The sequence below is a fragment of the Erithacus rubecula genome, assembly GCF_903797595.1.
Source record: "Erithacus rubecula genome assembly, contig: SUPER_Z_unloc_4, whole genome shotgun sequence".
Taxonomy (NCBI): domain Eukaryota; kingdom Metazoa; phylum Chordata; class Aves; order Passeriformes; family Muscicapidae; genus Erithacus; species Erithacus rubecula.
In genome coordinates, this window is record NW_027635670.1 from 1,966,262 (window position 1) to 1,978,698 (window position 12,437).

General features: G+C 37.9%; 1 protein-coding gene across 1 annotated transcript in view; it reads right to left on the reverse strand.

Annotated features, from left to right (window-relative positions):
• Nucleotides 1-3,631: 3,631 nt before the first annotated feature.
• SMC5 (structural maintenance of chromosomes 5) overlaps nt 3,632-12,437 on the reverse strand; it is a 36,813-nt gene continuing 28,007 nt past the window's right edge. Inside the window, exons 19-24 of the mRNA XM_079331471.1 lie at nt 11,964-12,059; nt 11,498-11,602; nt 11,164-11,283; nt 8,226-8,405; nt 8,044-8,139; nt 3,632-5,337 (exon numbers count right to left, since the gene is read on the reverse strand). Coding sequence (XP_079187597.1) covers nt 5,200-5,337; nt 8,044-8,139; nt 8,226-8,405; nt 11,164-11,283; nt 11,498-11,602; nt 11,964-12,059 — 735 coding nt within the window. The 3' untranslated portion in view covers nt 3,632-5,199. The remainder of the gene's footprint in view (nt 5,338-8,043; nt 8,140-8,225; nt 8,406-11,163; nt 11,284-11,497; nt 11,603-11,963; nt 12,060-12,437) is intronic.

Genomic DNA, 12,437 nt, shown 5'->3' on the forward strand with positions numbered 1-12,437 from the left:
CAGGTATTGTGGAAATCTGCCCATTTCAGAAAGAGAAGGTCTTGACTGCCATCAGTTCTAATCCTTGACATTTATTTCTGTATGATTACACACAGTATTTTCTGGTTCATCCATGGCTTTTGGGGTGAGCTAGACTCCCTATTGCTTTCAGCTTGTATTTTTGAAATTGCTACAACTGTTGCTGTAGTTTTACTGGCTTGTGATCTCCAATTGATAAATATCCTATGACTTTTCATATCAAACCCCATCAGTCTCTGTTTCATACTGTTTACTGCCTCTCAGACCACGTAATGCCTGTGTGTGTCCACTGTGAAATACAAGGTGCAAAGGAAAAAGAGTGTGTAAACTACAGCAGAAGGAGAATCACTGAATACATAACGGTAGTTTACCATTACAAAATCCAAAAATGCCCTCTTGGAATTCAGAAGGGATGGAGAAAGAAACCAAAGAGCATAGACAGTATCAGAACCCTTCCAACACTATGCTAAAAAGAAAATCACAGAAAACCTTGGACTTCATCAATGGCATTTTCCTTCTCTTCTGGCTAATGGGCAGGGGCCAGAAGGACAGCAGCAAAAGTTCCAGAAGACACAGATGTGAAGTATATTAGTGCTTCCCAGAAGCACCAGATAGAGCAATGTGGGCTCTTCTGCTGTTAATGATTCCTTTGGTAGCCTTGAACAGCATTTCCAAGCAGAAAGCACATTTTGAGGGCCTATGGAAACCCATGGATAACTACTCTGCCAAAAAATAAAGGGAAAACCACAGCTGTATCACTAGCCTGTGCAATGCTGGTGGGAAATCACTGCCTCTGCTTTCCTGCATTGCATGAAATAAGCTAGTTGTTATCTAGCAGCTAAACTACATTCAACACTTAACACTACTAAGTCATATTTCTTAGGGGTATCACTTTTAAACAAACACTTCAAGGGGAACAGCCTTACTGTAATTTTGTTCAAATTGAAATAAAGCATTCTCTCCAATAGAAGCTACTGAAATGATTTTTCATGAACATACTCATTTGTGACATACTGATGCTTAGGGAATTGCATGCACACTGGCAAGTGTACCACTTAAAATATATTAGCACAAAGCCAGCATATTTTATACAGAAAAGTGTATTTTAAATAATTAAAAAACTCTGACCAGGAAATTGCTTCATGAATGGTACAGTTCAGTTCAGAAGCAAACACAAAGCAGAATCAGATTCCTCAGCAGCTGAGCCCCAGAGAAAATTGTAAAATGTAGCTTTCCAACTGAACAGTCCTTCAAGCACCACTGCAGGAGGACAAAGTGAGGCTGGTACTCCTGGTGGTATCTGAAAAATCCCTTTGCACTCCTTGTACTGATCATCTGCTTTGGATTTACATGGTGTTTGTAATTCCTTAGGAAAATGAACAACAAAAACAACAAAACAAGTAAACCTGCAAAAAACCCCAAACCACCAAACTAACTAAACAAACAGAAAACCCTACAAAACCCAACCATCAAAAAAACCCTTTAACATCTATGAAAATCCTATTTCATGAACCAAACTGAGGTCAACCACTGTTAATGGATTGCAGTTAAGGTCAAGCAGTGTAATGTTCACAGTCTACAGCTTTGGTTATAAATTGGGAAGGGGGAATTGGACATCTTTCCCCTTTAAATTACGTGATTCAGATTCACTTTGAACCATCCATGTTACATGTTACCTACGCACTCTTCAGCTCTCTGCTCTTTTCCATGGCTCCTTGATATCTTCTGCCACCATCTTCTGTGTTACCATCCCTTTCCCCTGTCTTGCTTCCTGCAAAATCAGCTTTGTTCACTACTATGCATGGTTCCTTATCCCCAAAGAAATGAAATCTGTCATTCCTTTCCAGCTAACTTGCCACGTTCTCATCACCACACTTTCCAGAGAGGGCAGTCTGTGAGCAGATGACTTGCTCTTCTATGAATACACATCAAGCCAAGATAATTGCCAAGATCTCCTTTAGCTCCGGGTGCAAAAGTGAGAGATGTAACATCACATTTTGGGACCAACATACAGTCCCCTGTTGTGGGCTAATCCTGGGCAGCACAGGGTCACACAGCCACTCACCCCCTGTGGGATGGGTCAGAGAATCAGAATGGCAAAAGTGAGAAAACTGGGTTGAGATAAAAATAGTTTAATTTGGAAATCAAAAGCTGTGTGCACAAGCAAGGCAAAACAAGGAAGTCATCCATTATTTCCCATCAACAGGCAGGTATTCAGCTATTCCTCAAAAAAAGCAGGGCTTCACCACATATAGCTGTTATTGCAGAGGACATAACTCCAAACATCCCTTCTTCCCATAGCTTTCACTGCTGAGGACAATGTCATACAGCATGACATAGCCCTCTGGTCAGTTGTCCCACCTATGTCCCCTCCCATGTTCTTGTCAACTTCTTGTGCTAGCAGGCAGTGTGAGAAATAGAAAAAGCATCAATGCAGTCCAAAGCACAACCCAGCAGTAGCAAAAACACCCCAATGTAACCAATAGCGTTGTGGTCACAAACCCAAAACATAACCCCATATAAACCTCCATGAAGAAAATTATCCCAGCCAAAACCAGTACAACTGTCAAAAAAACCCCACTGGCCTGGTGGGGGTAGCAGATGAACAGATAAAAGACTGGACAACTGGGGAATTCCCTCCAAGAGTAACAGGGAGCAGATTAGTGGAGAAAAGCTGGAGGAATTTGGTGAGGGAATAACGATGGGAATTGGTGTCAGAGGATTACACCACTTGGAAAGAGCTGAGCCACAGGAGACGTTGGTAGGTAGGCTGCCATAGTGCTGCTTATCACCTATTACTTCTGCCTCTACTGTTGCTAGTGGCCCTTATTTTTCCATGCTTCCCCTGACAGTTTTCCACACTACTACACTCAAGCCTGTAAAGCTTTCAGTGGCTAAAAATATCTGCCTTCTGCACTTACTCCCTACTAATTCAGCTTTGTCAATGGCTGAAGTTAGCACCAACGTAAAATGAAGTTATAACTACTAGATCAGCCCCCGCTACAAAAAATGCCCTTCACCCCAGCTGTTGGAATATGTAAAGGACACTGGATCAATTGAGCCTCACAGAAGAATGGCTTTTGGCAAGCCTAATCTGGGTGCAATAACATAGAAACAGTCGTGATTTTCAGATGTTTAGGCAGAAACAGGTGAAGAATTTTTCTTGGAGCAGAGGAGGATTTAAATCCCTTCCACATTTCCTTTCTCTCACAAACTATAATATACTGAATTGTGGCTTTATTCTTAATTAACAAGGTATGGAGAAAAAAAATGCTTCCAGAACAAAAAGTTCTAGGTAAGTAATTTTGGACACTGTGTTTTAGTGAGTCAGAAGTGAAGAAAGTCATTCTGGCTCAGTTCTTACAGAGAAACTAGAGTGCCAAGGTTCCTCCTCCCCTGCTTCCCATGACGTAGCTCTTCTGTCAGACACCTCCCATCAGAGACTGTGCTGACCAGTCCTGGTTTAGGAAGGGTACTCCCCAGTTCTTGCCCCCACAAGACTCTCCAAACCAGATACTGCTCTCCTGCTCCATCTTCCCCTCCCCCTGCAGTGTGCCGGATAGGAAAACTGGAGGCACAAAAGGCAAACATCATGGGCTGAAAGAAAAACGAGACTATTTATTGCAAACAGTAATGAGATACAAAAACAAACAGTAACTGCAACAACACCAATGACAGAGAGTAAAGGAAAAGAAGCCATTTACATGGAGAAACTCCCCAAAATAGACAATTTTGAAGAACACTTTTAAAACCAAGATCTTTCAATACATGGCACAGACAGATAGGCCTCTAGCCTCAATTAAAGAGATACTCTTTAAGATACTCTGCTGACTGAATTAACTCTGGATCACAGCCTGAGTTTCCACACTTTCATATCTTTTGCTCAGCACTTGTGTTGGGACACTAATCATAGAAATTACTCCAGCAACTCATTTCAGTCAGACAATAACATTGAGCAACACTGGCCTGCAGTAACAAGAATGTGTGGTTTTTCCACTGTACTTTGGGCTTATCTATCTATTCAAAAGAACAATTACAATACTTACCCTTTAATACCTAAAACCTTCTAGATTCCAGCCCCTATCTTGTGTGGTAGGTTATTTTATTTTCAATATGTGAATATCAAAGTTTGACATACAAGTTTCACTAGCAAAGTCCATTGCCAGGATGCTGTTAAGAAAAACATCCACTCAAAAAAAGACATAAAAATGCTGAATTTTACTTATTGAATAGTTAACTTAATAATCAGGACATCATTTTAGGTGCTGAACATTCTGTAGTAACCTGCATTTCCATTTCTGTTGAAAAGCAACTGACTGTACAATCATGCCAATACAGCTGACCCCTTGCAAAATCCTCCTGTGTTTAACTTACATGTCAAATCTGCATCACTATATTCTATATGACCAAAAATGTATCAAGTTTTACTTAGAAAAACAAACACACAAGAAATGATATATTGCTTAGTTTTCCTTCTGCTACCTCACTGTTTCAGGAAGACCTGGAATTCTGTTAGTCCCAGACTTGCTAGACATGCCTTATCCTTCAAACACTACAAAATGAAATGTTATATTTATTTAATAATTTTGAGAGAAAGTATCTACTCAAAAATAACATATTCATAGAATCATATTATTTATATTAAATTTAGATTTATTTTTGCAAAACAAACCATTACAAACTATTCTTTTTCTACAGATCATCTGAATTAGTATTTAAAATTTTCATTTCAATAGGGAAATGGGCTAATACCCATATCTGTGGATATTATTTACCAAAAGCAAATTCCAATTTTTGGAAAAAAAACCCAACCTCTAAAAAACAGTCACAGAATAAGTCCAGGAAAACCTAGAAAAATTACCTGCACTTCTGATGCTGCATTAACTGACAAAAAAAAAAAAAAAAAAAAAAAAAAAAAAAAAAAAAAAAGAAAATTCTTATTTAAACCTACTATTGAGAAAAGTAGGTTACTTGGAAAAAGTGACCACTATGAAAGACTTGAAAAATAAAATCATTCATTTCAAATCTGTCAAACATTTGTGTAAGTTTTAAAGAACCAAAGTTCTCAATTATCAATTCTTTGAGAGTTTTCCTCTTGGACAATTTCTCAATTCTTGAAAGCCATTTGTTTCAAGAAAGATATATATTTCTGTAGAACTATGGATCTATAGCTGTATACCACTAGTCAGTCATCTTTGAAAGCCGCCGTTGCTTTCTCCTGAAGCGCTCTGTGTTCCATTTGAACGTTTCCAGCATAAAAGGTCCATTGTAGACAAACAGCACAGTCATCTTGTCATTGTAAGTGAGATTCTGCAGGAGCTGGTGAAAAACACAGAAACTGAAGTCAGAATAGCTATATGTTCCCCATTATCTAAAAAAAACTGAATAAGATCTACGGAAAACCTTAGATCTCAAAAAGATCACTACACTAGGATTACCCCCTGACAAATGAAGTGCATTTGTTCCTAGAAACCCCCTCAAAAGGACTCATTCTTCAGCCAATTTCCATGCATCCCTATTCTTATTATTCAGAGTCTAATCTATACCTTCTTGCTGCCATCGTTCCCACTGCTTTTTTTGCAATATCCAGAGAGTAACTCCACTCCTCTGTGGGCACAGAATAATGTTTTTCCGTTTTTTCCTCATGGCAGGACAGGAGAGAGCAATTGTACCCAAGCAAATCTATGTCTCTTTTTAGCCTTGTGCTCGTCTGAGCTATGCAATTTCCATTAGTGGAAACTCAGAACAATCAAAATTACTTAGAAGTTGCACTGCACCTTCTGGGGTAATTCCAGTGCCTGCACTACTTTTCTGAAGTATACCAGCCAAAGCTGGATAATCCAAATCTTGCCAAACACAAGCCCAGCAGACAGATGTCATGTAAACTGCAGATTACAAGCACTTGTTCAGTGCTCAAGATGGCATTGAACAAACTACCTGCAAATGATGCTCAACTTGTCACTTCCCTCTCCCCAGTCATTCAGGCACTTATGACTTACACCAGATGCTGTTGCTGATTTTTCGCACTTAATACCAAATTTTATGTTTGTCTGTACTCAAATGAATCCTGTTCCATTAAGAGTTACCTAACCTAAGATTATTTAGAATTCCAATCTTTCTTTACAGCAAAAAAAAAGATTACCTCCCAACAAGGTGATTATCTGTATGTTTAATAAATATAATCTGTTTCTTCACAGATGTGTATTAAAATACTAATTTTCAAACCTAATATTCAGTTAATCTACTCATTACAATAGTGAATCACAACTATTCAAAATACAATATTCCTATACAACTTTACTGAATATTAATTTATACCCATTCCCCTCTGCAGCTTGCTTAAAAAAACAGCCAGGGAGGCATCAACATACTGAGAAAAAGGGTAGCAGTTTTTCCTATATCCAGCGGTACACACATGGAACTTGGTTTAGTATGACAAATTGTTACACTTTCTGGTAGGTGATTACACACTCGCTTTCTAATAAGTGGTGACACAGCACAGGCTCAGGAACTGCAGGTAAGCCATGAACAGCAGAGTCTGGCCTTCTCAGCCTGCTCTGTGCAGCCTTATAATTATCCTCTAATGCAGTCCACACAAACACTCTTAATCATCTAAACCTTTATATGACATGCTTTCTCATTCATTTTTCTTGTGACAGGTCATTATAACTTGCCGTATCACCTGCTTGTGGAAGGAAAAGGGAAGGAGACACAAAGAATATCCTCAGCCACTTCTTCATAACACCGTCTTTTGTTGCTGAATAGTGCTGCCAGTAGTCCTTGAGTTTTCTCTTATCATGATGTTGACTTTTTTTTGTTCTTTAAAGTTCTGAGATTTTTTAAATTCTGATTTTTCATTTTTATTTTGATCTTTCTGGTGAGCTCTGCATATGCAATTTTTCCCTGTCTCTATTCTTAGTAATCTGAAAACAGACTCAATTTTTACAACAGACTTTGGACACCAGACAGCAATTTTCTACAACTCCTTAAATTTGGGAAGCATTAGAGTTAGTTGAGCTACATCTATCTTTCAACACCCAAATCATTCTGTTCTTTCTCTAAGCAGGAGACCACATGGAAGATCTGATTCATTAAGGAGAGGAATCACAAGAAGACAAAAGGGAATAGATAACACAGAAGAACAAAGAGGTAATGTAGTCAGGAAATTACCAAACTGCATGGAGGTAAGCACAAACAAACAAGCATTACCTTCCACTACCTTCCAGTAAGGTAAATGCTATGAGGTAGCTTTACAGTGACCCATCATTTGCTATTTACTGAAAAAACAGGACATACCAGCCAGATTTTCTAAAATACAGTGCATAACAGGATACAGAAGAAATATCTTAATAAAAACCAGTGCACTACTGACTGCTTGTCTCCCTACTTGTGTACAAGTAACCTTTACTGTTGCAATTTGTCTGGGATCAAACTGAACATAACATTTGTCTCTGTTAATGGTACAGGTGAACATCCATCCTATTACCCCTTTCAAGCCTGCATAGTAAGTCAACTACCTTTTTTAAATTTTGACCAAAGAGTACAATTAAACTGGTCACTCTCAGAGCATAGATCTCACGCTTTCTGAGCCTCTAATTCTCAGATTAATACAGGAAAACTATTCAAGTAATCATATAGGACTCCTCTAGTTCTTCTGATGTCAGCAGCACTACCCTGCATCTCCTCCAGTATCATCATCTGACTTGTCTGGTAGTGGGTCTCTGCTACAGTCTGAATTCTGTGTCAGCTAGAGACATTACCTTCTACAGCCTTTTCCATGGTAACCCTGTCCACTGGTGCTTAATACATGATACTTCCAGTGAGGCCACAACTCAGAATGAGTTTCTGCGCCTTGGTCTAAGTTGTCTGAACTCTTGCCTGACTGTCCTTAAAATGGACAAATCCTCTCTTTAATCCAAGGTTCTTAGGTAAAACAGAGGTAGGTTATACAGTGTTTAGCAGTGTATTATCACACAAAAGCCAATTCTCCTACACTTTAAACTTATTTCATTTACTGCCACATACCTTTGGCGTAATGAGGAAGTACTGAGATGTCCTTTTTTTACAAGCAGTTTTCACAACCATTTCAAAAACTCTTCTCTCATTAATTGGATCCATTCCCTGAAAAGAAAAAAAAAGTCTGTTCTCTCCACTATGCCATAAGCATCTATATACAGAAACTGCAATACCACACTATTGATTCTTACCTGATTTATTTCATCAACAACCCTGAAAGGACATCTGTTGAGTTCTTGCAGAGCCATCAGGTATAACATAGTGGAAACAGTTTTCTCACCTCCGCTCTGATGATACGAAGTCAATTCATGAAGTTCAGTGCTATGGTGGAATTTGACTCTAATACGAATTCCATACTTCTCATACTCCTCCTGTGAAAGCCAGTACCTTTTAATCTCATTTTCTTTGTCTTATTGCTTATTTTATGATGACATGCAAGCTACAGGACTTTATACAAATATATACGGGTCTACCAACTACTCAGGTTCAACTCAAAATCAATATATTAACTCTGGTTCATGTATATATATGTTAATTCTGTTTCATCTGTTTTCCTTCACTCTTTTCTACTTTTGCTGGAGAATTTCCAATACCCTTCCCTTTCTATGTCTATGGTTTGTTAATTCTGTTGAGAAAGGCTTTATATGCTGTAAGAACAACAACAGAAAAATAAAAATCTTGGAAAGAAAAAGAAGAAAGCAATGCCCCTATAAATGCCATTAATCAAAAAAAAAAGTCTTAGGATACTATCAATTTGCACAGTGGAGTAATGGTAGCTTGTGTAGGTTGAGTACCAATCTGAACCTCTTCAAGTGCAAGCAGCTCAAAATCTATCAGAACAGCCAATTCCTTTTTATACTCCAGCAGGCAAACCACACACATGGATTCCAACTCTGGCTTTTCTCTAACAGGAAAATGAACTTGTTAGCAGCCTCACCCAATGATGCAAAGTATCAGGATAACACTTGTGGTTCAAAAGAAGGACAATGCAACGATGCAGAATCATACTTTTAAGATGAAAAACAAATCATTAGAGTACTCTCTATTATTCCTGAAGTTGTGTTCAGTGGCCACAGAGTTCACTTGGTTGGTCACAGCAAGAAGCTAACAAAACTGAAGTTGTGGGCTCAATCCCTGTATGTGCCATTTACTTAAGACCTGGTCTTGATGATCCTTGTGAGTTGGTCCAACTTATCTGTGATTCTGTGACTTGCTCTGATCACAACTTCATATAAGGAAAAATGAAACCCAGAATCTAAGGTCTCCAAGCTCACTGCAAATTTCAGATGCATTGGCAAAACTATGTTTGAAAAAGTTAACAAGATACAGGCTAGCAAAACCAAATAAAGAAGATTCATGTGAAACACAGCCATTATGGCATCCATCAGACCTTGACTACTGCCACACTATTTTGAATGCCAGTTTGTATAACCAACAGATGTTCCAAAAACTGACAAAAATGATGCTCAAAACACCTTGTGGTGAATAATCCAGGAATGTGAGAGTTATCATGGCTAGCAGTATGAATTCTGGCCACTAAGTGTTACCAAGGAAACTGTTCACAGAGGCTTCTGCTAGGACGTTAAGGAAAATCTAGCGAAGCGTTTTCACACATAGTAACACAAAAACACTTAGGCTAGAAAAGGCCTCTGAAATCAGAGCCCAACCTATCGTCAAACTCTGACGTGGCAAACAGACCATGGCACAAAGTGCTTTGTCCTTATTATTCCTTAAACACCTCCAGGAGTAGTGACTCCATCACCTCCCTCTTCAGTCCATTCCATATTTAATCACTCTTTCTGTAAAGACATTCCTCCTTATGTCCAGTTCCTCCTATTATCCAATGGTAACAGCAGGTAGAGCCACCAAAGACATCCAGAGATCTCAAAATTCCTAAAATGCAGACTAACAGAGGGTTGAACTCCAGTGTTATAGAAATGTTTCTAATAAAAAGTAATTCTACCTCACAAGTCTCTCTCTTCATATCTACAGGTGAGGTAACAGATTCTCCTACAGAGAACCATAAGGAATACAAACTCGAGAATAGATTATCCACCATTCTTGACTGTAGCTAATTGATCCATTGAGGAAAGAAGTTTTACTCACTGGCACAGTACTGCCAGCTAATCTCTTAAAACAATTTGTGATATTTTTGCTCTAGAAAAGCGAGACCATCCAAAGAGGAGATTCAGAAAGGTACTCCACAGCTTTTGCTTTTAAACTGCTTTACTGTTCCTTCTGTGTTCTCTCTCCACAACAAACTTTTAAGGACAGTTTTTGTGCAATGTAGATCTGTCCAGGCAATTATCAAAATTCCTGAGAAGTGTGTTTTCATGTTCTACTGTTTCATATTATTAGTCTCCAGCTAAACATTTTCATGCAGTTCATATAAAGAGCCTTACCAGTCACTTTTTGCCCTGAGTAATAACTGCCACTGCTATTTTAAGAAAAGCTGCTTGAGTAATTTACAACAGCAAAAAAACAGCCAGGAAAAAAATTATTGTGTTAACTTTCACTATTGTGTAGTCTATGTGTAAACATATGCAAGTCTTGACATTTCAGTGATCAATTTAAAATAAAATACCAAATTTCCCTCTTCTGTCCATTGCACTGAATATTTCTCACCAAATTCTAATGATGCTTTCAACTCTTCACCAGAGGTAAACCCTATCTAAAAAGGTTACTGAGAAGGTAACAGGATGGACCAAATGACGGCTGCTTTCAGAACAGACAAAATGCCCCAGATTCCAGTTGAAACTGAATGTAAAACCAATTCAACACAACACTTAATTCTAGAAGACTTAGATGATAAGAGGGGACAAAAATTAACTGAAAATGCAGAATTAAATAATGAGTTTCAAAAATCTGAGTAACAGCTAAGTAAACACAATGTTTCTAACCATGCTCTGTAAGCTGCAGGCCTATTCCAAAAGTCAGGAGGTGAAGTCCTAGTCATCTGGATAAAGTCTCACTTGCCTTCAAACACACTGATAAGTCAGTTCTAGCACACCAAAAGTTCAGTGTTTTTAAAAAGAACATGTCCACACAACAACTTATTTTTCTCTAGCAATATATGACCAAAACATTATGTAAGAAAACACGAATGTTATACAAAAAAATCAATCATACCTCATTCTCCATGTGAAGATCAACTTCACCAACACACTGCATAGAACTAAAGAATTTACTGAACTTTTCATTAATTTGTTCAATCATCACTTTCAAGAGCTTTAACCACTTTTCTTTGACCTAAAAATAGACATATCCATGTAAAATCAATTTAAGAACTGAATTTTTCCTTTGGAGACAGCATTTACATTGAAAAAACATAGCAATTAGGGAAGTTAACAACTCAGTTTACACCCAAAAGAATCTGAAATGTTACTGTTTATTTCTATACATACATTCCTACAATAAGGTAGAATTATAATAATGATAGAGGAGTGATAACTTGAGCTACTACCTGTGAAATGTTTTGCTTATAGTTATTCAACTCATTTTTCTTTCCTTCTAGAAATTCTGTCAACTGCTGTATTTCTTGAGTTTGCTTATTGTATTCTTCAACAACCTGCCACAATAAAAAACAAGCAGTCAGCAAAATACTTGCTAATTCTAACCCTGGCTGTAAAAAAAACATACTGCACCAATACTGTTCAAACACAATTACATAGATAACTGCACTTCACACTAAACAAGACAGATTTCCAGCTTTAAAGTACGGAAACAGTAAAGCTTTGTTTCTCTCAGATTACTGCAACTTTTTTCTTTAAAAGCACATTTTTTAAAAAAACCTACTTGAAGTCTGAGTAGATGCAGAATCTGACATTTACAGCACATTGTTCCTACTGTCTAGCTTATTATACCAAGAGAGCACAGAGTGGGAAACAAGCACAATGTGGGTGGAGGGGGAGGGAAAGCAGTGAACATACTGAAGCATTGAGGCCTGTGAAACAGGAAGCCCTGGTTCTCTCTTCATTCAGAAGAGCATCAATTTCATCCAATGTGTTTGGAAGAGTATGAAAAATCTGCGAGACAAAGGATTGCACATGTTACAAAGCAATACTAATGACGGACTCAAGTTTTCTTAAAAAAAAATTGGATCAATCATAAACTATATTGTTACTTTTAATCAGGGTGTCACTCAAATTTAATATAGCAAGATTCCCTCACTAACTATTTTGGACAGAGAAAGAAGGTTGGAAATGCTGTTACATAATTGAGATACATAATTACTTGCTACTCAGAGATTCAGTGTAAAACATGGATTATGCTAGAGAAGGCAGAAAAATGAATATTTCTAAGAATGAATACTTCTAAGAGACTGACTGGGTCCAGACCTCAGTTCTTTTGTGTTACTCCATTAGAGCAGGAAGGTGGAAAAACACGGCCTCTATTTATTTCTG